The sequence below is a fragment of the Echiichthys vipera genome (genome assembly GCF_963691815.1).
Source record: "Echiichthys vipera genome assembly, chromosome: 17".
Taxonomy (NCBI): domain Eukaryota; kingdom Metazoa; phylum Chordata; class Actinopteri; order Perciformes; family Trachinidae; genus Echiichthys; species Echiichthys vipera.
In genome coordinates this window covers 18,246,464-18,273,011 of record NC_139842.1, presented here as the reverse complement: position 1 = coordinate 18,273,011, position 26,548 = coordinate 18,246,464, and the positions used below count along the sequence as shown (strand labels likewise).

The 26,548-nt window shown below is 41.4% G+C and overlaps 2 protein-coding genes across 2 annotated transcripts; both read right to left on the bottom strand.

Annotated features, from left to right (window-relative positions):
- Window positions 1-246: 246 nt before the first annotated feature.
- On the bottom strand, window positions 247-4,336 carry LOC310959943 (kelch-like protein 11; the record flags this gene model as incomplete). Its single annotated transcript, XM_083931497.1, has 2 exons — window positions 247-3,301; window positions 3,780-4,336. 2 exons carry the CDS (start codon window positions 4,334-4,336, stop codon window positions 1,717-1,719), a joined length of 2,142 nt encoding a protein of 713 aa, XP_083787623.1. The 3' UTR covers window positions 247-1,716.
- Window positions 4,337-6,427: 2,091 nt separating this feature from the next.
- Window positions 6,428-25,257, bottom strand: aclya (ATP citrate lyase a). The gene is made up of 28 exons (XM_083931637.1): window positions 25,139-25,257; window positions 23,046-23,225; window positions 21,015-21,137; window positions 19,081-19,143; window positions 18,761-18,951; window positions 16,397-16,476; window positions 15,724-15,854; window positions 14,431-14,549; window positions 13,764-13,900; window positions 13,611-13,672; window positions 13,400-13,517; window positions 13,128-13,282; window positions 12,249-12,342; window positions 11,624-11,765; window positions 11,304-11,472; window positions 11,111-11,215; window positions 10,573-10,769; window positions 10,410-10,491; window positions 10,216-10,326; window positions 9,972-10,099; window positions 9,770-9,863; window positions 9,475-9,629; window positions 9,230-9,380; window positions 8,988-9,131; window positions 8,648-8,761; window positions 8,466-8,548; window positions 8,044-8,120; window positions 6,428-7,951 (listed from the first exon to the last, which is right to left on the bottom strand). The coding sequence occupies exons 2-28, from the start codon at window positions 23,202-23,204 to the stop codon at window positions 7,857-7,859; spliced, it is 3,279 nt and encodes a 1,092-aa protein (XP_083787763.1). The 5' UTR covers window positions 23,205-23,225; window positions 25,139-25,257; the 3' UTR covers window positions 6,428-7,856.
- Window positions 25,258-26,548: the final 1,291 nt, after the last annotated feature.

Below are 26,548 nucleotides of genomic sequence, written 5' to 3'. Positions count from 1 at the left end.
CGTTCTGTTTTTTTTTTTGTATCTTCTCCCTATAACAGCTAGACTAGACTGTGGGATTAAGCAGTTAATACTAACTGATTCGTATTTAGTAGATGCAGGTTACATCAGGATTTGACTCATTTAACTAGTGAAGTCCAACAAAGCAATAATACACTATGCATGCAACCATTTGTCTTAAAAAACAACTTTAATTGCAAGTGATGACATTAGCATTCCATACAACCAATATACGGACACAATGTCAGACTATCACATGCAAAGCAAATTACACAGCTTATTCCACTTAATATTTGCAGTGCTATTTATGTTGGCCATAAAGTAGAAATGAATACAGTTTCTGCGCTCTGTAGCTTTTATGGTGTAATAGACATGGGCAGCGGGTGAGAGGAGACCACAAAACAACAAAGCAGATCTCTAATATACACCCCTGAAAGGGAATTACAATAACACAAGGTTTAACAGGACACTTAATGCTGTAAAACAAATCCACAAATGTTTTTTTTCAAAGAAGATTAAAACTTACTGACGTGCTGGATAAAATACAATCGCCTTGTCTGATATGAAACAAATTAAATAAGCAAATTCAAAGTGCGGCGGCAACTTAAATCCATATGCTTCTGTAAGACTTTACAATTTCGTGTTAAAAGTGCAGTTGTAGAGAAGCTTTCCTTTACAAACATAACACACACACACTCCTGCACTCACACATTCAATATTTTTTCTTGAATAAATGGACATACACTGAGCAACAGACTGCCAAAGTGCAAAAGAAAAGAATGATTGAGCCATTGCCAGTGATTGATGCTAAATGCAGTGGCCAAATAGAAAGGTTCATGGGTTAAGATAACTCCAAGGAATGGTTTCATTACACCCGATTACATCTTCTTTAACAGTACGGTTCTCTCATCATTTCACCTCGTCAGAAATGTGAAGAAAATGACTTGTTTTCAAGTGTTAGAGGAGCAAAAACAATGAGATTAGAATTAAATACACACAGCACAATTGTTTAAGGGAATCTGCTTTCTTAAAGTAAACTAGTCTACAGTCTACAGGATTAATCTGAATTAATTCACATTTAGTTGTTATGACTGCACGAGTACCAAGCAGAGCCATACTAATAGCGCAGTTGTGATATAAGTTAAGAGTTAAGACATTTGGACCGATGTTCTACTTGCAGGAAGAGATTGTCACAGTATTAAAATGGAATGACATTTCATTAAGCAAGAATGAATCTAGGAATGCAGTTATTGTTTAAGTCACATAGCCTCTCTAGTACAGGCATACAATACAGGAATGTAAAATATACATAGAAATGTTTACATATACAGCTTTATACTATTTATGTACAAACAGATAAACAGCATCTATACCAACATACTTGACAAAAAGGATATTCAGTTGTTGGATGCTATATAACACTCTTATTCACATGTTTACATTCCCTTTATCTCTCCTCACAGACCATTAGAGGGTCAGCGCACACCTGACCACACACTTCAGGGCTTTCGACCAATCAGCCATCAACATAACATTTTGAGAACCGATGGCGTAGAGTTCAGATTTAATGGAATCCAGTATGAGAGCAACACAAGCTCCTGCTGCAGCATGTGATGTATGAGTAGGTGGTCGGTGAAGATGGCTGCAATGGAATGGATGCTAACAGTGTATCCTAGCACGGAGCCGCGTAGTTCTTGGATCAAGCAGACACCGACTTGCTCAGCACTCTATCTGTGACTGGAGCTGCCGGCGTAAGGTGAGTGTGCGCCGGTGAAGCTGCTGCATCTGCTGCATGCGATCTCGCTGGCGGGCCAGGTTCTGGGGCATGGGGTAGCGCTGGCAGCCGTACAGGAAACGGTAGGGGATGCGGACATGGCAGGCGGTGGCTCGGCAGCGAGGCTGAGGCATGGGTGGCAGCAGCATCCAGCGTTTCCTCTCAGCGCAGTAGCGGTATGCTTCCTTGCGGTACTGCTTGTCCACATCATCACTGTTCTTCCAGCCTCCGATGATGAAGACATCTTCATCAAAGTGGCAGATGGCAGCACCCTCGATGCTGGTAACCTCTGGTGGCAGGCTCTCCAGGATCTCATCAGAGATGCGGACATTGATCTTTTGCTTGGCAACCTCATCTCGCTCTGTGTAGCTCTTGGGGCAGCAGGAAGCCGTGTGGTAGAAGTTAGTAGAGGCCACAGCCATCTGGAAGATGCAATAGTTGTCAATAAGGGGCAGGGAGTCAACATCTTGCCACTGGCGACTCTCTGTGTCATAGCGAGTGGTCACCGTCTTTAGTCCATCCTCATTATCTGTATCGACAGGTGTGCGTGCCGTGACGTACACATAGCGGTCTTCTACACTAACCGCCTTCACATCCCGCAGGATTTTGGGGGCAGATTCCAGATTGTGCCACTTGTCCTGCTCAGGCTCGTATATACTGACGTCTTTGAAACCTGGACTGAAGTTTCCATGGCCACCGATGCTGTACAGTATATCCTTAATACAGGTGAGGCCAAAGGAGTGCTTGCGTGTGGTCAGGTTGCTCACCTGCTCCCAGGTGTTGCGATTAGGATTGTAACGCTCCACCGTCTTAGCAAAGCCTGGTTCCATAGAACCAGCTACGTAGACATGGGACTCTGTGGCAGCGATAGCATGGCCATCCAGGTGGTTATGGATATGCGGCAGGTTAACCCAACGGTCCTCGTAAATGAAGTAGCCCACACACTCGCTCAGGTAGTCCCCTCCCTCTGACACACCGCCTACTACCATGATAACGTCCATGTTCTGGCCAAAGCGAGGCTGAAAGGAAGCCATGTGGGAGGACCAGAACTCCATATCAGTTGATTTGAGGTTCTCAAAGCGGATAGCGTGTCCCTCTACCGCCTCTGACACCAGCCGGAGGCAGGCCTCATTGGCAGCCACCAGCTGCTCAGTTTTCACCACCCTGGTCAGGTAGGTTGGCTTGATCTGCGGCAGCCTCAGGAGACGAAACAGCTCCTCAAAGTAGCGGCTACGCTCCTCTGGGTTCTTCTGCACCCACTTCACCACAGCCTCAAATAGCACCTCCTCAGAATCCACTGTGATCTCCGCATCGGAAAGCCAGTCACGAACCAGATGGAAGGGCAGCGTGTAGAACTCCTCATCCTGGATAACCTTGTGGAAGTTGCGACGGATCATGTCTGCAGCCCGTAGAGCCAACTGGTCCAAGGTGTACATGTGGGCTAGACTGTGCACTGCCACACAGTTGGTCAGACTCAGCTTCTTCTTAAGGAACTCACCACAGAAATCCTTCAGCTGCACCAGGAGGAACCTAGTGTAGAGCCAACAGAGAAAATACAGTATACAGTAGGATGGCAGACAGAATAGCTATGGAATCTTTATAGTCTTGTTTTTTTAGGACAATCGGACACAGTTTAGCAGCATTCAAGTAGTGGCAATATAAACAGCAAAATATGAAATAGTAAAATATAACAATCAAGATAAATACACATACAGTATACGCAATGGTGTGCGCAAAAGGTGCAAAAGTAAATTGAGGGTTAAGGGGTTATTGCACTTTCAGTACTTGGGGTGTGGGTTTATTGCACTTTGGAATGAGCAGCTCCCTCCTGTAACTAGATAAGACTACTCTTTTCTGGACTGGTTAGACCAAGCCAGTCTTGTTTTCTGCCAGCACTGCACAAAAACAATACTTTTAGGCAGCAGAGAGGCTCCACGCTTTGACTTAAAAATAAAAATAAAAATCTCACTGACACACAAGCTGAAATGCTGCTGTAAACACACCGTACCTGTCAGCCAGCTCCAGCACTTCATGTACATTGCAGGTGCTAACGCGTATTTCTCCAGTGTACATATACTGGATGACACTCTCCACCGTATCCGCGTCCGGCCCCAGTTCTGAGCTCCACTCCTTCATCTCTACCCGTCCGGACAAGGACTCGGAGAACTGTCCTCCGAGCAAGGGGGTGAAATAATCTGTGGCCGCCGCCAGGACGGACCTGTGGGCTGAAAACTCGCAGCTCTGCACGCTCCCACTAGCCGCCCCGCTGCTGAAGGCCAGCGTCACGTCGCAGAACAAGCCCTGCTTCCTCTGCTCGTTCTGCCGCCGAGACAGCTCCGAGCAGTGGGAGGAGGAGGTGAAGTCCTCGGCCTCTTCCGCGTCCCCGTCTCCGGCGAGGGCGCTGGGCGTGCTGGTGCCGCTTGTACCGCCGGTGCCATTGCTCCGGGCGGAGTCCTCCGGGTTGGGGGCCGCCGCTGCCATTCTGCTGCCGGCGCTGAAGTTGAGCGGTGGTGGGGAATGAAGTGAACTAGTGAAGGAAAGGAGGCGACATACGCAGCCACACATACATGGAGTCAAAACAGACGGCGACAGTGAAGCGAGTTTCGCATTCGTAGCTTCATACTGGCGATTTAAAGGGGAATATTTAAATATCGCTTTGAAATCACCTTTTAAAACATTAAATTAAACTTTTATTTTTTTTATTTTATAGCTTTTATGTGATGTCCTATTTTATTTATTTTATTTTACTTTACTTTTTTACTATTGAAATCACTTTTTAAAACACACACAATTTATTTTTATTAAATCCTTCTTAAACACACTTTTATAGACTTGCTTTTATGTGATGTCATTTTTTCTTTATTTTATTTTACTTTATATTATTAAATCATTTTAAACACACTTTTAGAGACTTGCCATTTTGTGTTGTCGTTTTTATTTATTAATTGATTTTATTTTTATTAAATCCCTTCTTAAAACTTTTATAAACTCACTTTTATGTATTGTGATCTTTTATTTTTTATTTATTTTAATTTTATTTGTATTAAATAATAAAAATAGAATTGCTTTTGTGTGATATCATTTTTAATTTATTTTATTTTACTTTTTTATTATTAAATCGCTTTTCAAAAGTTTTTTTATTAAACTACTTCTTAAAACACACTTGTATGTGAGTTCATCCTTTTATTTATTTCATTTTATATTTTATTTTATATTTTAATAAGAATATATTATTATTATTATTATTATTATATTGTATTGATTGCTATGTTTTTTTCCCTTTGCTCTTGCTGTCAACACATACTGTACACTTTTGTAAACTCTGTTAATTGTTCTTTTTAAAAGCAGTTGTAGGATTTTAGTCCAAAAGTTTAGTCTAAAATCAGACAAAAGGTAAATTTACATATCAAACTAGTGTTGATTGTTTTATTAAAGAATCTCAGGAACACTCTTTCACTTTCATCAGTGCCTTTTACATTTACATTTAATATTTATTCTGCACTTTGTCCTTTCATATTGCACATTTTCAATTTATTTAGGTTCCTGTATATTGAACAAAATGTACATAAGTATTGCTCCATCTAGCCATTAAAATGTATTTATTGTATATATTACTTATCTTTTGTACTTACTGCACCGTGGGTGGGAGAGAAACATATTTTCTGCATATCTGGCACATAATGCAGAAACTTGACATGACAGACAAAACAAAACATAACAAGTATCCAAGGTATAAACAGCAACATGTACATAATAATACAAATGCAACAATTATCCACAATGAATTGGACATAGAGAAGTAAAATCCTACCTTCCTTGTGTCAAAGCGATTGAAGCGTTTGCATACGACGAACGAGGAACCAACTTCGGCGTGGTAAACACAGACATAATCCCTGACATGCGCAGTGGGCGAAAGGCGTAACTGCGTCGTTTACGTCGGTGGCAGCAGTTCACTGTAAGAAAGTTGCAGTGACACGCATGTAGCTCGGTCTGCAGGCTCAGCAAAGGTCGAATCACTCCAGCTGCAATAAACGCACAGCCTCATACCAACTAGACTATATAATTACAGTGTCATATCACAGCTATGCATTTGCTTGAGGCCCGACATGAAAACCCATTATGTCAGCCCATTTTACTTTCATTTGAATATTTTGAGACATGAGGCAAGTCAAGGCAGACATTTGACTTGTAACAGCAGGAAAAGCACAGACTTATTACTAACAATATTGATGGCTCTGTGACCAAGTGTGCCAGACAGTTATTTAATCATTGGATCAGAGGCATAATAGCACGATTCTGCCATAGGCACACCTACATTATCATCATCTTATTAGTTACACCAGTGTTTCACAAGATAATATGTCAAGAGACGTTTACATTTCTGCATGGTTGCATTTCTTAATTATGTGTGTAAAGAGTTTTTAATTTACCTTAAAACAGCTGGAGAAAGTCTAAATAGATAAAGGCTGTCAAAGTCCTCCAAGTCACTTTAATTTGGTCAGAGGTTACCAGCACTGAAAGGTAACATTGCACACACACGTATTATTACACTAATTACTTTTTTATTTTACTCGGTTACACAGTTATCAACATACAACAAGTACAGAGGCACATCCAGTTCACATTGAAACAGTAATGAACATAAAAATTGTGACATAAACACTGGTGATGTTTCTGGTTGTTGTTTTTAGCTTAATATTCAGATGATAAATGGCAACAGTGATGGTTGGCACACGTTTTCTTTTGGACATCATACATTGCTGGAAAATGTGTCATTTTCTTTCATTTAAAAGAGAATCTACGTTTTGTTCTGCACTCATAGTCTAATGATTATGAGCAGATTGTCCACCTGCTGCAAACCGAAATCTGAAGTGTGTCAAATATCCTAAGGTGAGCCTTGTATGATGTCTTTGTCCTATTAATTAGTTGTTATTTGTTTTTCAAAAGTCAGTGAGTAATAGAGCAACATGTTCAATATTGGCACCTTTAAATCCTCCTCAAAAGGAACTAAACATTTTTAAAACATGTCAATCTTGTGAAAGAATATGTAAAGAAATCAAATATAATCATTGCATTTAACTGCTAAAATGATTTGCTGTCATAGTGCTGACAGAAATATTCTAGTAATAATAATAATTCAGGTTTTTATAATGGGATTAGTGCATTTATGTTTACAACAGACTGAACAGACCTTAAAAATAGTGAATGACATTTTGTTTCATAGCTTATGTCTCACAGAAGATGGTACAATAACTGTATCCTGGGGCCATAATTCACTTGAATAACTAGGGGAAGAAAACCTTTTTGTTTTCCAAAACTCGGTTTCCATTTGAACCCTTTTAGAAAACACTCCCACAGTTTCCACCAGCTGAGAGAGAATATTTCCTGGGGACAGCAAATGGAGGCACCTGCTGGGAATGACTCATGAAGGCAGACTGAAGTTTCATGTTTGCCACTGTGCACAAACAACATGAAAAGAAAATTCAAAACTATAACATTCTTGTACCGTTAACGTTTCACTATCATTACAGCTATACATAAATAAAGCTCTGATCTACAGTATGTTCTCATATAATCTGCATTATTGCACTACGTAATCCCCCCTTGTAGCAAGCTCATGATTCTCAAGTGGCACAATGAAGAGAGCTGCACAGAGACCCAACAGTCTTTGATACATGCAAAGTGAACACAACAATGATATATATTTGGGGTAAATACCGGTATTTCACTACGAGGGAATGGTGGTGGTGGTCAGTTGTTGAATAATCCACTTTTACTCCCTCACCTGTATATCCCATTCATCTTCAAATCCCCCCTCAGTCAGACTCAGACTGTCTTACTGGGGCATCACAGTTTAGCAGGTTTTACTAATATCCACAGAGCTGCAACAATGACAGGTTTCCAAAACTAAAAACATACTCTTCTCTCCAATATTAGCAATTTACAGCTATATTAATAGTAACATATTCCCCGATATTACGCCACTGCTTCAGGGTGATACATCACAGTTTGGGCGGGGAATTGACGGCTGCGGTGAAGAGATTTGGGGACAGAGGGCCAACACACTCCGGTTTAGTCCCTCCGATTACATGGACATGTGTTCTGGGAGCACATAGGAGATGTCATCCCAGGGGTGGCGATACAGACCCTGCTTCAGCCTCTTCTGGTCCAAATAGTGTCCTAAAAGAGATGCGAAGAGGAAGGATTGATTGTCATATGAGGTAGAGGAGTTTGACATTTTGAAAACGTTTCTGCACACAGTAACGACTCACCGATGAATCCCATGCTGCGTCCAAGCACAAAGATGCCGTTTAAAGCTCCAATTTCCACAAACTCATCAGCTTCATCCCTGTGGTGGGCATGATGGACAAGGATAAGCGCTGATCAATTTAAAAGAATACTACATATTTTGTACGTAAGCTCAGACCTACAGACGATGAGTAAAGTGCAGGCTGACATTTTTAATTTAAAGAAATTTCAACATTAAGTGGTCTTTTTTAGTATGGATAAATACTGTACGGTGGTTTCTTATAGTCCCAGCATTTCATCCCACCTATTTATCATGTCAATATATAAATGACTACACTGCACATCAAAATTAGAGAACAAAGTATTAATACTCATCCATTCCAGGAAAAATAAGGTGTAAACTGTATGAAGACATTGTAAGGGTGGACAATATTTATTGGCTCACCGTGTAAAGCCATCACAAGTCCTGAGCAAGTCCACAAAGGCCACGCCAATTAAGCCGTCCACGTTCAGAATCAAGTTGGGTTTCTAATACAATAAAAGCAACACACAGGGAAAAGAGGATAATGTAATTTAAAAAGGGAGAGTGTCACTATTTAGTAAAGGCTGTGAAGTGATAAATCTTACTTTGGATGTGGTGATCTTCTCTACGTCCAGCGCGTAGTCAAGCAGCTGGGTGGAGGGGAAGTTCTGCTTTACGAAGTCCTTCAAGATCTGGACTCTCATGTCTGGATTGTTAATCTGGGGAAGCACAGATAATTCCTTTTCATTTAATCTTTCTCCAATCACTATTGATTTCCTCTATCTCTAGTACTTCTCCTTACATGATATTTTTTAGCCCAAAAGCAGCATTGGCAGCGTAATACAGCTCTGTTCCTTCTGTTATTCAATAATAACTCTGTTTTAAAAACTCATTCTGCTGCTCTTCACACTGGACACACACATGCTAAAGAGCGGTGGTACTAACCGACTTCACTCTGTGGCCAATGCCCATGATCAGCTTGCCATCCTTCTTCATCTTGTTGACAAACTCCATGGGCAGCATGCTGCTGTCAAAAGCCTTGCTGAATTGCTTTGCTGCAGCATCCAGAGCACCTCCAAAGCGGTCACCCTAAAAAAGTGACAAAAAAGAAAAAAGACATGCTTGTTGTGAAGTTTTGCAGGTCAGTAAATCAAGGTCATGAATCACAGGTGTCTCCAGTGACTTACGATGGTGAGAAGGCCGGAGGTGAGGCTAGAGATGAGGTCTTTGCCAGCTCGTGCGCAGACAATTGTGTTGTGGGCACCGGAAACAGCGGGGCCGTGATCAGCAGTCACCATGAGGCACATCTCGATGAACTGGCAGGCATACCTCGGCAACCTGCACACAAAGGGCGGAAACAACAATGGTTGTGTGATTCAAAGATTCCCCATAGTTTTAAATAACTACTCGGTTAAAAGGTTAAGAGGCTGACCTCCTCTGGAACCAGAGAAGCCCCAGAGTTCCTCCTAGGCCTATTTCTGACTTGAAGACCTCAGTGATGGGCATGCCTGCGTAGATGAGCTCCTGACCCCTCTCGTCGCAGATACTGGTCATGAAGGAAGCAGGTTTACGGATCAGACCCAGCTCCTGCAAAGCAACAAGAAAGGAAAAATGTTGCTGCATATATATGTTGTAATCTCAACAATTCCTTTCAATTTTGTTTTGCCCTCATCTGATAGCTTAACGCTTGATTCATACAGTTCAGGTGTGTTCAGAGGCGTACTCACTCGTGCCCAAGAATAATCCATCGGCACAGTGGGAGGAGGCATCTCTTCGGCTGGCTGGATTACTCCTTTGGCAACAAGGTCGTCATAAACAGAACTGCATGGATGAAAAAGAGGAGCTCAGCATTCTCTTATAATAATGTTAAATAGAATATTGATATGAGCATGATGAACTAAAGGAATGAATATGACAATGTGCACTAACCTGATGATGTCTCCCAGCTCGTCAAAGCTCTTGGGGACGTAGGCACCAGCCTCCTTCAGAGCGTTGTTCTTAGCCACTGCTGTCTCAGAGGCCTGGTTGGCGCAGGCTCCTGCATGGCCGAACTGAACCTGATGGGGGGGGGTGCAACATGGGTCAGAAATATCATTAAAAACAGTCAGTAATTCCTTGAATATTTTATTGTGGGATGCACTGTAAGCACCAGACTCTCCGTCCTCCCACTTACCTCTGAGGAGAACATGGTGGCACAGGTGCCAATACACCAGCACACCACTGGCTTTGTGATCCTACCCTGCTTGATAGCCTGGCAGATCTTGTACTCCTCTGTGCCTCCAATCTGTAGAAGGCAGAATCAGGATGTAGCAAATCAATAACTGTTTAAAAGCTGTTGGCACCAGTGTGTGTAGCTTTATTCCTCACCTCTCCCAGTACAACAATCATCTTTACTCCAGGAGTGTCTTGGTAGCGCAGCACATGATCGGTAAATACTGAGCCTGGGTATCTGCACAAAAGTCCAAAATTAAAAAGCCGATTCAAACCCAACATGCTCACATGCTGCAGGTTAAAAAAGATAGTTACATACCTGTCTCCACCAATGGCCACACCTTCAAAAACGCCATCAGTGGTGCGGGAGATGATGTTGTTGAGTTCATTGGACATGCCGCCTGAGCGGGACACGTAGGCCACGCTGCCGGGACGATAGAGCTTGGAGGCGAGGATGTTATCCAGCATGCCTCCTGTGTTCCCAATCTTGAAACAGCCTGGCTTGATTCCTCCAACCTGGACGGACACACACACACACACACACACACACACACACACACACACACACACACACACACACACACACACACACACACACACACACACACACACACACACACACACACACACACACACACACACACACACACACACACACACACACACACACACACACACACACACACACACACACACACACACACACACACACACACACACACACACACACACACACACACACACACACACACACACACACACACACACACACACACAGACGTTTAATGTTTTGCTGAGATTAAAGAACACACAGTGAAATTTGTGATCAATCGAATTAGAAGTGAGACAAGACTAACGGTTGCTGGTCCAATGATTGTAACACCCTTCTCATCTGCGGCCTTGATGATCTTCCTAGTATGGGCTTCAGGGATTCCCTCAGCGATGATGGCGATGGTGTGAATCTTATTGCAAATGAAAAGAAAGGCTTAACGTTTTTCAGTCTCAGCTGTTAAGTACCTTGCAGATGGTACAGGATGATGGTGCATTTACCTGTGGGTACTGCAAGGTCTCCATAGTGCTGTCAAAGGCAGAACGCAAAGAGGCAAAGCTGATGAGCACGTCCACATCGGGGTGCTTCTTCATGGCGTCACTCATGTTCTTATATACGGGGATGAGGATCTCTTTGTGGCCCCAATAGTACTTCTGCTTGTGGTCTCCACTGAAAGGCAGCAATGCAGAAAAGCATTTGTAAACCAGTGAAATGACACAGTTTACTTAATTTATTACATTAAGAGTACAATTAAGAGCAATTATACTGACAGCAGAACAAAATGAGTGCAAACTAAAGAGGAAGGACAGAGCGCACTCACGTGAACGGGTAGACCATGGCTGCGACAGACGGCTCGTCTCTGGAGCAGACATAGTCAAAGTCTAGCATACCCTGAACTGCCCGGGTCTGCATACCCCATACTATGGACTTTGTATGTTTGCTGAAGAGGGTAGTTGCCTTGACTACAGGGAAAATGACATACAATTAATGAAGTTATAGAGATATTTTGCTGATTTAACCCTTGCTCTCTGTTGTGGCAGTGTGGGCAACGTGTGCAGAACGTGTTTGGCTTCCCTGGTGAATGAGGCCTTTTTTAGCCATCAATAAAATAAATAAAGTAGACAGATGAAGTGTTTCAGTACCATAAAACTTGAGATGCTTCAGAGGTCTGATATTGTAAATGCTGCTTCCTGATTTTTGTTGATCTTTAACATGCATTGGATAAGGTGTACTGTTTTTGTGTCCAATTATATTTCAATACAATGAACTTCCATTTTAGTGAGCTTAGATTGCAGTGTCCTCCTGCTGTCCATAGGGGGAGCTATAATACCTAAACTCAACCATGCATAATCACAAGGCTTCCACCTATCATGCTGCCCAGCAGTGGACCCATGCATGAAAGCACATCAAAGCCCCAGTGTCCACAGTGCAAAGCATTTTCTCACCGATGGGAGCTCCAGCTTTGGCCTTCTTGGCTGGTGAGCCCTCAACTCTGGCTCTGTTTTCAGAGAAAGAAGCAGTTCTGGTGGATGCAGGCGTCTGGAAAGGACAAAACAATTCATTAATTTGTTTATTCTGCTATGCACATTTTAAAAAGTGCTAGGATGGCTCTGGTCTGCTTTAACTGTAAAAACAATGGTCCTTTATTTAAGCTTGATGAAAGAGAAGGGTAGCCTCAAACCTTCAGGTTATTTTACAAGACGTGTGTCCTTCTGTTCTTCATGTTTCATGCCATCCGTTACACAAGTACACTGTTGTTTTAAGATGACCAACTAATGCTTTAAGCTTCACAGTGGACATTTCATTCACTTCTAAAACAAAAAATTAAATTCTGGTCATATAATTCCATAAAAATGTTTTGTTTATGAATTTTGTAATACTCTCACTTTGTCCATACTATTACATTATGCTATTATATAGAGTATAATATTCCATTTGTACTTGTTATTTTTCAATCTACTTCTACATTTGAAGCAAAATAAATTACTCACTCACTCACTTTTCTGAGAGCCAACTCACTGCACAGTCTTAATGGTTGCCTCAGGGCAGTTACCGACTGCGGTCTCACGTATCTGAGTGAAAACAGTCCACAATGCCTTGCAATGCTCTTATACAAGAGAGCCACTGGGCTTCTGATGATCTTGTTCACTAAAAGGCCAAGACACTAACTGTAACAGAGGCTTTGGCATGCGAGTCTTCTGCCAACTCTGTCACTAAACTGCACCACACTGTTGGTGGAGTTTATGATGCAAATTCACTGCACAGTAATCCGACACAACATCATGACGGCCTAGTTGTCCCTGTGGAGTCAGTATGTGTCATACCGATGTGCTGCCGCTGGAGTTGAGGAGGAAGTTGGCAGTGTGGGCAGCAACAGGAGGCTGGTTGGGGATTGGCCGGTGGCCCAGTGCCATGCCAACAATGGCAGTCATGTGAGTTTCTGTGCCAAAGACATGGATCGGGATCCCAGTTGTCTTGCCTGAGGAGAGCAGGCAGAAGCAAGTTAAGTACAGTGTGTGAAAATCAGAGGGTGTTTACATACAAAAAAAGCACTCAAGAAGTATAAATTAATGTAAAGTAAGAATGTACAACATACCGACTTCTCCCATTACTCTGAGGCCTTCCTGGTAGTTGGGGCCTCCACGGCGGACAAAAATGGTGACCTCATGCTCCTTCAATGGCACTTGATAGTCTCTGATGGCCCGAACGATCCCCTAGCAAAGACAAGGATATGCTCAGTGAATAACTTGATATTGAGTAAGTAATATTACAGCTACTACATAATCTAAAAGCATGTGATACTGTACCTTAAATGTTGCTGCAACATTTGTGAAGTTTGCAATGCTTCCCCCAATGATCAAAACCTTTCCTGGAAAACATCATAAGAGAAACATCATTTTAGAAAAGGAAAGAAGACCACTTTGAGCACACAGAAAGGTTCAACAGAGTCGTTTTCCTACCGTCAGGGTGCTTCTCTCTGGTCATCAGAGACAGGATAGTCTTGGCGTAGTCATAGGTCTGCTGTTCACTTGGTGCTCCCGAATACTCCCCATAATTGGCCAGCTCGTTGACGCCACCCAGGTCACAGATTGTGTCACTAGGAGAGTTTTATATGAGTCACCCACAGATAGGAAAAAGCCTCAGCTGTGTGTCTAATATGCTAGGACAGTCATACAGATATTTTAAGTAAGATTAGATAATCAGCAACTTAACTTTATAATGCATTTAAACACTACATGTCCTTTTTCCCCCATCTGTTCTGAACTAACAGTGCAGTGTAAACAGACACAACTTAAGAGTGCACAGAGGGAATCATTAGTCATGGCTGATGTGTCTGCGTGTTATGCTTAACGCCTGCTCATTCCTCCAGACTCTCACTAAAATATAAGAATCCAATTTAGCAGGCAGCTGAACGAGCAGAGTCTGAGCTGCTGCACCATCAGTCTCACTAGTGCAGCACTGGCATACGCTCCCAACACTAAACTCAATTATACGTAGTGTGATTAATGTAATGAGGATAAAGTCGGAGGACACTTTAAGAAGCCAGAAGAAAACATGTAATTTGATTATTTCAGATGGCTACCAGTGTCTTATTTGTACTCCTGCTCTGGCACTGTGATTGGGTACCTGTACACCACTGAGGCGCCTCCTCCTGCCACCATCGTCCAGATCCTGCCTCGGGGATTGAGCAGGGTCAGTTTGAGGCTGGCACCACTCTTAGCATCAAGGTCAGCAATGTAGGCCTCCTGCATAAGTAAAAGGTCGACAAAACAACAACAAAATGGTTATATCATGATTGCTACTGAAGTAGGTGTGTGTGTGTGTGTGTGTGTGTGTGTGTGTGTGTGTGTGTAGCCTTAATCAGAGTAGGACTAGCATAAGCACCTCTCCATTTGGCCAGAATTCCTCTCTTGTGCTTGCATTGATTTTAAGGAGCTATTCATTGGAAATATTGTAGAAATATTACTTGTGAGAGGGGATGTGATGTGCATCAGTGGTTGTTTGTGACGGGGCCACAGCTGGTGACTGAGAGTAAAAAAAGCTCCCAATCAAAGGCACCTGCGTCCCTCGTCTCCACTCTAGACTCACAGCAGCCCAATTAGACCAGGCAGTCTGGTACACAAGACAGTCTGGCTCCTATGTGCATCAGCCACTGAGAAAAATCCTGTGTCCATATTATTGAGCTCTGTCATCCAAGTGCTTTAGATTACATTTTTCCAATAATAGACACTGAGGGTCCTAAAAGACAGAATATCTCAATAATACGGGTGTAAGTAAGCCTCAAATCGCACAAAGCATCTCATTACAGTACAAGACATGACGTCAACATCTTGAGTCTTTATGCACTAGTCTCTGCCTAGACGACCGTCCTCTCCATACCCCTCCAGAATGAGTCATAAGGGCTGATTAACGGCTGTGTGGCGATACCGCCCTTTCTCATTAACTCCACACAGGGCAGCTGGGACAGGGGCTGCTACAGAGCAGAAGTTGCAAATTGCCCCACCCTTCTTCAGACTGACGGATTCAAATGAAACAAATGATGTCTTATAGAAGTGCACTATGTGATTTTTAGGTCATACTGTGGTTTAGCCCATTCATTTATTGTTAATAGTCAAATTTTCTATTCTAAACATAGTGACAATCTAATGTAAAATAAGAGAAAACTTGGTAATTTGCTCAATTTACATCCTACTCAACAATAGAGCTGCAACAAATAGTTGATTCATTGATTAGTTGATTGACAGAAAATGAATTGGCAACTATTGTAATGATAAAATAATCTCTTTTTGTCATTTTTTTTTAAAGCAAAACCTTTTGGTCGTATATGATATTAAACTTATTAGCCTTTGAGTTTTGGACTGTTAGAAGAAAAGTAAGACAAAACCCACAATCTGATGCATCTCCCCTTTCCTCCCTCACCTCAGGATAGGCCTCCCTGCCGAAGGGTGGAGGGAACTCCACGTCACCCCACTTGGCCTTGCAGATGTAGTCAGCTGTGGCGTCGATCTTTGCTGCCATATCCAGCACGTAAACTCCATCTTTTGTGGCCACTGAGAGAGGAGGAAAAAAAAGAAAGGAAAGTGTGAGGATCTATACTCCTACGAGGTTTACAAACACCCACCCACCCCGTTTCATTGTTTTAGGAACGTGCTGGGCACAGGTGACGACAAATTTCCTGCTGTCCCTGCGGGAGGTGGAAGGAAAGAGAAGGAGGTGCAAAGAAATCAAAGCGGGGAAAGCTGGTCTCAGCAGCCCTGCTACAACCACATGAACAGCTGCCAGAGGACACGTACTGGTGCCCAATTACTCCATTATAAATATACACTGCTTTCATCAAACAGGAAGTTTGTGAATTATTTAATGATTTCCTCCCTGAGTGTTCAAAATGTGGCAGAATAAAGCCCATGTCTCTTGGCTTTAAGATGATGTTTTATTATGCATTGATGTTTTCATCTTCAATTTCCTTTTGATGTCCCCTTTTTAGTTTCATAAACTGATAACATATTTATGAATTTGCATTGGCATAAAATGCATAAGCCATCAAAATGTATTGTTCAAAGAAAAACAAACAAACAAACAAAAAACAACCTACCCAATGGATTGATCTCCAGGTATGTAAAGAACAGGTCCTCATACAGGTTGAAGAGCCCAACGATGAAGCTGGCCAGGACCCTGCGGAGAGACAACATTCAACACATGTAACTCATCTGTGGATCTGTCTCTGGGGCACCACAATTGTCAGTGGATGTTGGGTTAATCCTGTTACAACAAAATAGCAGTCATAATCATGTTTCAGCTGAAATAATTAGTTAATCGATCCACTGAAATTTAATCTGCAACAATTTGGGTCATGGATTAATCATTTGCTGATACCAGCTTCTTAAAAGTGAGTTTGTTCTGCTTCTCTCAGTTTTATATAATCATTAATTGAATATCTGGACGTCAACTTGGACTCTGGGAAATCAACATTAACAGGCATTTATCACTATTTTCTGACATTCTGTGGAAAAAACAATTTGATTAAATTAGAACAAAATGGTGGATTAACTGTCAAGGACTATAATAAGTTAAAGCCCTAAAGGTGTAGGAAACTGTAGAAAGAAAGAAAAATAATGCTCACATACATGCTCATTTAATTATCTTCTAACTTGCGAAATATCCAAAGATACACAATGCAAAACTCTTTAGATGCATTCACTGTTTTATATATTTTCTAATAGTACATATAAACTAGAAGGGCAGTCAGAGAGTTCAGATCTCCACCAAGGCATCCAATGATGTTAATGTAGTATGAATTTTCCCACTCAGGAAACCACAAGAATGCAGCACAAATGCCCCGTCTTGCATTGTTAATGAAAGTGAAAAATAATTTGTGTTTTCGCCATGTGGTTCGAATCTGATCCAACTTTTAATGGGTTCTTCTTTGGCCCATGCTACACCCTCCCACCAAGTTCCCTGAAAATCGGGCTGCTAGTTTTTCCATAATCCTGCTGACAGGCGGACAAACAAACTGAGACATAACCCCCATGGTAGAGGTAAAAATATGATGAACTCAAGCTGTAAGAACGTTAAGTTCAATTAAGTCTTTAACACTGGGCTATGCAATTAAAGGTCCCTGTACAATACATGCCTGGTGGAAAAAAATACAGCATGGGCATTACACATTATATATGTATGAGAACTTTCCACATCATCCAAACCATGACAAACTGCAGGCAATATCATTGTCAGATTGTTAAGGCGTAGCTGGACAGGGAACAGTCCACCTTTAAATTAGATGCCGCAGAGAAGGAGAAATCTAATTGACTCCCTCCTCCACATGTCAAAACAACAGTGATAAGTGTGTACGTGTGTGTGTGTGTGTGTGTGGGGGGGGGGGGGGCAGTATTTTGCTCCCCTGCCTGTCAGTGGTGCAGTCAGCTCGGAGCTTTTGTAACCCTGTCAGCCAGTGGGGAAAACTGTGCCGAACCCTTGAGTGACACAGCTTTTCATGCTCTGCTTCTGATGGGAGGGCGTGAAAAAAAATGGCTTTTGTTTTTACTCCAGAGTGTGAGGAGAAGAGTGTTCGGGGTGAGGAGGTGAGCCGGGGGGTTGGCAGAGTGATTTCTGGGGGAAGCTTCTTCAATGTCAGCCAAGACAGTGAGTTGGAAGATGGATAGGAGGAGGTTGGAGGGGGCGAGCCACTGTATCATACCCATCAAAATAAACGGACGTGCTCCGAATGTGGCTGTAGTGTAAAAAAAGGCTGGGGCTGGAGGCTGATCGAAGAAAGGCGAAGCAGAGGAGAGTTTGTCATTTGTCTAATGGAAACACTCCACCCATCTCCTCCTGCTCCCCCCACATTTACTGCCAATATCAAAGTGCTTTCTCTGCCTTCATTTGTGTGACGCTTTTGTTTTCCTCTGGGGGTTTAATTATATAATGGCCATGGGGTCTTTCTTTAGTAGTGTAGTGTTGAGCTAATTTAATATGTTGGTAACGATGTATATTTCAAAATCTTTAAGAGTGCTTTTGTTTTTTTAGCACAGTTACTGTTTTCAAAATAAAACATCTTTTAGGCCAACTGACATTTGAAAAATTTCGTTTGACCTAGAAAACATGCTATCTCATCTAAACTGAAATCAACTGCCAATTTTGGGGTTATGAATATACACCGACATATAATAATATAACAAGACCTTTCTGCACTAGCATCAGTGTTCTACAAAAGCCACATATGCATCAGATAGACACAATAACAGAAACCCAAGTTGCAGTGCAGTCCAATATAATATACAAAAAAGGCTAATTATAATAAATATGGAGCACCAAAAACTACCAGTGTTGAATAAAAGCATCTCACAGCACTGTAGTCACACCGTCAGGCTATTGAATTGTATTAGATTATACATGTATTATATTGTTGATATTTTTGCATAAGCACTACAAATACTATTATTTTTCCAATCCAACTCACGCTCTCTTGTCATTGGGTACGTGAGTCAGCAGCTCTTTCTTCACAGAGTCTTCACTGATCTTTTCATCCACCCCAATTAGTAGCTTCTTCGCCTTGGCATCCACATCTCCCACATCCACCCCTCCCTCGTGGTGAAACAGCACATAGTCGCCCTCACGGGTGGCGTAGACGCACACGTAGAACTCCTCCTCCTGAGCAATAGACAGTCGTCCATTAATAAACATTTTTTACCAGATATCAAGAGTCTAGTTGTAGACGTGATGGAGTATAAATAAGGCATCTAAAAACTGAGATGGTAGTTGTGTAATGAGCTTTTTTACCTGCTTATGGGGGACAAATGGCTCGATGAGGAAATTCTTGAGAACGCCCTTGGCTTTTCCAACCTGAAGATTATCAAGAAAGTAATTCTTTTAAGAAAGAAGAAATGCTTGGTATGTATAAGAAACATCAGCGAAACAACATATTTTTATAGCGTGTCCTCCAGTGTGTTAATTAAAATACACTACACCATCTGACTTGTCTTCAGATTGTTGATGTTGCCATATTAATACATCAGTCCCAAAACTCATTTTTCCACATGCAAAAGGTTAAGTAATTCAAAATGATGAATTACGTAAGTCACTTGACATTTTAAAAGCAAAAAAGCGACAGATTGAGAAGAAGGAGGACAAAAGTGTCATGTAAAGCCCCGCTAACACAGCCATAGCCATAGCTCATTTGGTGAGGCTGTCATTGTTCCTCAGTTAAAGGCCAACAGGCACAGAGTAACCAGGGACCGGCTGAGAGCAGCCAGCCGAAGAGAACAGAACAAAACAATGAAAAAGGGCGGAGAGGGTGTTGCCATTTTAAAGTGTTCAAATTATAAAAAAGGACGCTTCCTTCATGTGTGATTGCAATTTGTGCATGAATGATTCAATTTAACCATGCGCTTGTGGTAACATGATTACACAAATATAAGGAACACCTGTTTAATAAAGTGAAGCATTGAGGGCAAGATGTGCATAACATATGAAAAGATGGGGAGTGAAAAGGACATGTAAAGTGTTAAAGCGGTTTGGAATAAGGTCTACGGTCAGGGGGAACAGAACCAGGATTTTTGGAGAAGTGGATGGATACTGGCAGTCTTGAAATAGTTGGGAAAGCATCCTGAAGATAAACCGTTTGCATTTGAAAGCAGAATAAGAATTAGGTTGGCATTTTGTCCAGTAGACTTGATGATGGTGTCATGAGTGAGATGGTCTCAATTCCTTCTTGGATATTAATTTCCTCTAAAACACACAAAGTATCTCACTATGGACAGGGTAAGGGCCTTAAATAAGAACCCAGGCATATATGGTTGGAGGAAAATAAGCTCTCAGGCCAGCTAAACAAACAAGAGGTAGACTAGTAGTAATTACCGGCCATTCAGGATACTACAGTATATGGGTTAGAAACAGGCTAGAACACAGCTTTCTTAACCATTGTCAACAACGTAATTATGATGATAATTCATCGTCGTAATTACTTTAAAAGTAGTTCAGATTTTTTAAAGCCGGGTTGTATAAAACAGGCTGGATGAGGCACAGAAGCTAAGCCATATCGCTGTGGAACTCCATTTCTCTATTTCACACTGTACATACATAAACACACTCTTTAGATGACAAAATATAAATATAAATATATATAAATATAACATCCAGGCTGAAACACTGTCCAAAACACAGCCGTGGCTTCATTTATCCTTATTAACTGCCACCAGCAGCAGCAGACAGTTTCATCTCATCTGTGAAGAGACACATCTACGCAATCTCAGTGCTGCGACACACGCAGACACTCAATGCTTTATGAACCATCCCAGTCCCTCCATAACTTGCTTCTTGGTTTATGAGGCAGAGCAGCCTCTCGGTGGCATAGTGACGGATCTTGTGTACTGTGGTTATGCTGACTGGATAGATGGACTGTTTATTCACTAGCGCTTCACCTGACTGGGCTGATTTACTACCAGTGGATGGAGACTGATCCCCTCAGCAATCTGGGCAGCTGTTTAGGCAAACATACATCACGCATCCAAAAAAAAACATACAAACCAAATGCATCAGTGCAATACAGGGAAGGGGGGGTGATGGAAAGGGCAACGGGAGGAGGGTCTGAATAAAGCTCTGGGATGATATTGATTGAAGGCGTGTTCAGCAAAGTGAACACTCTCAAATGGAGGGGTGGGTGAAGGCAACTGGCTGAGAAACAGCAAAGAGGGTGGAGAGGGCGGATGACTTACTGTCGTCTCTCTCATGAGGCGGGACTTCAGCCACTCTCTGACGCCATTCAGGTCAAGGTTGACGCCGACCAGGCCCAGCTTCCCTCGCCTCTTGATCAGCTGGTCCGGCTTCACCACGAGCCTCTGGAATAAAAAAATTAAATGGTCGATTTAAGAACAACAGGCCCCTACGTTTAGCCTGAAAGGCATCAAACTGTTTATTTTCAAAAGCTGAGCCGAGAATCTACAGTGCATTTTATGTTATGTTTTATTCAGGGCAGAGATCACTGAAATACAGATTTAATGGGAGTAAATCTGGGGAAAAATAAAGCTGAGCATGTTTGCAGACATGATTTCTAAAGCTGCTGTGTTGCATTTCTATCACGACAGAATATTTATTAGTTGAAAGCAACAAGCTGGACATGGTTTTCTTGAGATTTAACTAGATCTGAAGAGAGAGAGCAATTAATCAAAATCAACACAAAATGAATCATTCAAGTTATTATTTAAGGAAAACTGTCAAAAATTCATCAGGTGCAACTTTTCAAATGTGAATGTTTTTGGTAGTTCCCAATTCTAGTCACTGGGTTTTGGACTCTTGTACCTACAAAACTATTTGAAGCTGTCAACTTTGACATTTTTTGACAATTTATGGAGCGATTGATTAGTGCTGGTTGGATGAACAATTGTTGTAACTCTTCAATACGAAGCAAAATATAGAATATCATTTGCCTCTAAGAGAGCTGCGATCAGAGCATGTTGTGAGTGTATTGAGAGGGGAACCCCATTAACCTCATACTCATATGTTACTTATAACTCGCCGATAATAACCCACAACCAAGTCCCATGACACACAACAATTTGTGAAATAGAAAGAATTTACACTAATAATTGTACATTTACAAAAAAAATTACACCACCAAATGTTTTTAAATTCAATGTACTTCGGACAGTAGAATAAGTCACTATAAACCTATAATAAAGGCCCAGTCATGTAAAATCAAGATCAAGATAATAACTGACAGATTAAAAAAAAAAAGGATCATTGGTTGCAGCCATAGATCTAACGGACATGAATTCTGAACTTAGGCGATTCACAAAACAGGAATCCAGCAAATGTGTTTTATACTTTCATCTGAATAAGGACATGACAGATAAAACTTGTGAGATGAGAAATTTATCATTCAAGGCTATCTGGGTTCATCAGCAATGACCTGATTTCCCAACAATATTTATCACCTGAGATTTGAGATGAACGTTATTTAAGTAGGACTCTCTCCCTTCTGACGCAAATGCAGAATCCTGTCCCACCCCCACCGACGGAGCCCGCTTCCTCTCACTTGCAGGACAGATAAAGAGAACGACTTATGACAGTGGACCCATTAGTATCTGGGTGCTCGCCAGTGAGCAAAGAAAGAGAGGGCAGAGGGTGAAAGTTAATGCAATTTCTTAATCAATTCCAACGCAGCACATATCTGCAAGTATCTACCCTCCACATCCTCCTCCTCGTACCTTTCCAGATAAAAACCTTCAGCCGGGGAGGAGACACAGGGAGAATGTCAACCTACGAGATGAGTCACAGCGTAATTCAGTTAACTTCTATTACAGCCCATCTATCTGCTACTGCTTTGCTATGAAGAACAGTGACACTGCTCTGTACCTGGAGAACCGTTTGTGCAAGAAATCCTACCCTAGCTGAACCTTGACCCTTCTGTCGACATAATTTCCATTTGCCACTTGAGAATAGAAGGGAAAAGAGCATTTTTTCTGCTTTGCTCTCTTCTGCATTTACGCTTCATTTCCCCCCCAAGAATGTAAAAGAGCTGCTGCATCACACTGCTGTCTGAGACGTCAGCTAACAAGCGCCGAGAGACCACTCTGCTGCCAGCCTAAGTAATTGTCTCCATAAAGAGGAGATCATTTTCCACAAGCTTAAGGAGGACTCTGTTTTACGCATTTATGGGCTATAAATATGTGATATAACAAACTGACTGTTCACTCAGGTTAAGAAAATGTTACATCATCATCCATATTCTGAGTCTTGTGCCTCACCTCTGTTAGCAGCCACGGGTGCTCTTGCGCCAATCGGTCAAAGTCGGTTTCGGCCGTCACGTTGGCATAGCGGAATCTGTTCTGGACTGCTGCCGATGTGCAGATGTGCTTGTAGAGGAACTCTTTCCCTGTCTGCTCGGAGATGGCTTTGGCCGACATGACTGCTTAGGCAAGATGGGCCTAAGAGGAGGGGGAGACAGGCAAATAGAGATGGATTGAGAGGTATACAGATGAGCAGTGAGATTGGTGAATACTGAAAAGCAGACACACGAGAGTTTGAAAACAAAAATTAGCATGTTTGAAACCCTCTGCTGTCAGCCTGACATAACTGCACAGTAGCTAAGAGAGACTGCACGAAATCAGATTAGGCTACATGCTGACTGCAGATTCAGGCCTTCTGTCCTTTTGCACAGTCAGATTATTTAGTTTGCTGCAGCCAGCAAGACAAACGCAGTGAAGCCGATGAAGCTAAATCCAACACGATTAGCCTCAGTTTGTTTGACCTGCACACTAATGAGCTAATGGGAACTAATTTGCCATTCAAACAATCAGGTTCGTACTGGAGCTACAGCTCAGTGTGCAGAGTGTGTTAACTTGACTCCAGGCAATTAGCATTAGACTATTAGCATTACTGGAAAACAGCATAGAGGAGAAACTGATTTCTTGGTGCACCATTAGTGTCAGAGTGTGCCGTAAGTAAAGTAGGAAATTCAATAACTTGTAATAGCATCCATAAATCTTACTGCAAGAGAAGTTGTGACCTTTACACTTTACACTTTACACTTTACACTATCTTAACACACTCAGTGATGTCATCTCCAACAGGACCAACAAAATACGACATCAGGGTTTGAATTTTAATATTCAATCACTGCACGGTGCATTTGAATATATTTTCCAGTGAAAACGAGATTAATGATGCAAAAATGATCATTCCCCTCGATATCATGAGTCACATCGCGATTGCAATAGAATGCAAAAGTGTGCTGTGGTGATTTTTGACACCTGCTGTTACACGGACACAAATTCACATCTGCACCAGCTGATCCAGTAGAGGAAAATGTTACTACGGCTCTACCTCAAATCAAACCAGCATTGAGGAATGTGGCTTAACAAAATGCCTCAAATCCTCTATCCAGGTCGTAACGATGTACTAACTATATATCATGTTTTCTTGTAATGTAATACATAACTAGTCTTTATGACATAATCACATGGTAAAGCCCTTTTGTGTACTCCTGAGTGAATTAAAGAAGTGAGTATATTCTCATTTGATTTGATTGAGCAAAATGATCAGTTTAAGCGCTAGTCTCTCCTAAACGAATGCTTAAATGTATCACGTAACCTTGACGAGATGGGTTACCAAGTCTGGTTCTTCTACCTACATGGTCCATTTAGCTAAAAGGCTCTGGTGCCTTAACAGGACCATTCCTTAAATGGATTAATGGGACTGTCATGGTCCCTTTCTCACTATTGATCACATTGTTGTTTCTGAGTCACCAGACCAGGCGGACAACTAAGGCTCATCCAGGTTCCACATATCATCCACTTTCTCTGTGCAACTGACCTGTCAGAGGATATTAAATACCACTGCTTCACATCAGCAATAACACTGATTCAGATGATGCACTATTACATTTAAACAGAGGGGGTGATGGGTGGCTGGGGAAGGAGAGGCAGGAAATATCAGGTGGAAGAACACGCTACACGCAGATAGTGGGGTAAAAACACACAAAAAAGGAAAGTTGTGGCTTCATTTTCACTTCTAACTTCACCACTTTTGACCTACTATTCATCATCCTCATAGATCCCAGAGATAAAGGATTCAGCCGACTGTTTCATTCATTCATTCATTCATAAACCGGTCAGACAGCAATGCATTTTTTGTGTCGTGTATGCAAATGACCATTTTAAGAAAACTTTCAGATATTACTCGTACTATTATGATAATTATGATGAAGCGGGAGAGCCGGTTTAACGTGGGTAAACTGAGTAGTTCAACTTGTTTTTACATTTGTCTGTCAGAGAGAGACAGAGACTAGAGAGAGTAGTAAAAGTAAAAGCAAATACCACAAAAACAATAGGTACTTTACCTTGTTTTTTCTTCCGCTGACGGTTTTAGGTGTATGCCGCGGTCGTAAATGTGAGTTTTCACGGGAAATGTTGCGTCGGTCCTGCCGTCTGTGGAAACCAAAGGTGCCGGAGAGAAGAGCTTCCTGGGAGTTTTGTCTCCATCGCCCATCTGCCGATAGGCTTGGCTGATGTTTCCTGGCTTCTGATTGGTTCATTCCACACCATGCTCTATTGCTGCCTTCAGGGACACTGGGACGCGGTGGGAGATACAAGAACCACAATGGCAATCTATTGAGTGATACACTGAACAAGTAAATTGGTCAAATGAGAAATATCATTTTTAATATTAAATCAGTTATTTAAACTATTACCATTATTAATATACGTACACATTATATTATTATTATTATTATTATTATTTTTATCATCAGTATTATTATTATTATTATTATTATTATGAGTATTATTATTATTATTATGATTATTATTATTCTCATCTCATCTCATCTTCAACCGCTTATCCGGGTTATTATTGTTATTATTATTATTATTATTATTATTATTAATAATGAATTCATTCATTCATCTTCAACCGCTTGTCCCTGTCGGGGTCGTGGTCGTAATTATTATTATTATTATTATTATTATTATTATTATTATTATTATTATTATTATTATACGATTTTCTATCAGAATGCTTAGAAGAAGTATCAAAATGTGGACATGTGCAGTATTTGGATTTCAAATGCAGCTTTCAGTGATGCACATGCCTGATGCACATTTACTCTACTTAACTGGGCCACTGAAGACATTTTGGGACATAACTAAGTACATTCATCAAGTATACTCTGCTACAAATTTGACGTACTAATTAAAATTGTTTTTACCTGAGTTTCCCCCCCAAAAAAATTATAAGAACACATGATGATCTTATGAATATGATGCTTGTTATAGGGTAGTAATTAACAGCATTTAAAATATCTCAACCATGACCAACTACAACAGTGAAATGCTGCTTACACATTATTGCACCAGTAATACTAATGCAATGCAATTATAATATATAACACAACACTCATAGGGCATTTGTCTGCATATAGAGTACTTCTACTTACTTTTGCTAGTGTTTGGATATAATTTTGAATGCATCACATGTGCTTGTAATAGAGTTTGTTTGTTTTTTTGTTAGTTTTTTTTCCACGACTGAATTTTTGTAATTATGTTTGATGGGAAGCACTTTAGTTTCCACACACTTCAATAAAGATTATTGGACATAATCAAAACCAGACATTCCGGGGAGTACTTGAAGGTATCACTGGTTTCTTCTAAGAGAGCACACACACACACACACACACACACACACACACACACACACACACACACACACACACACACACACACACACACACACGCACACACACACACACACA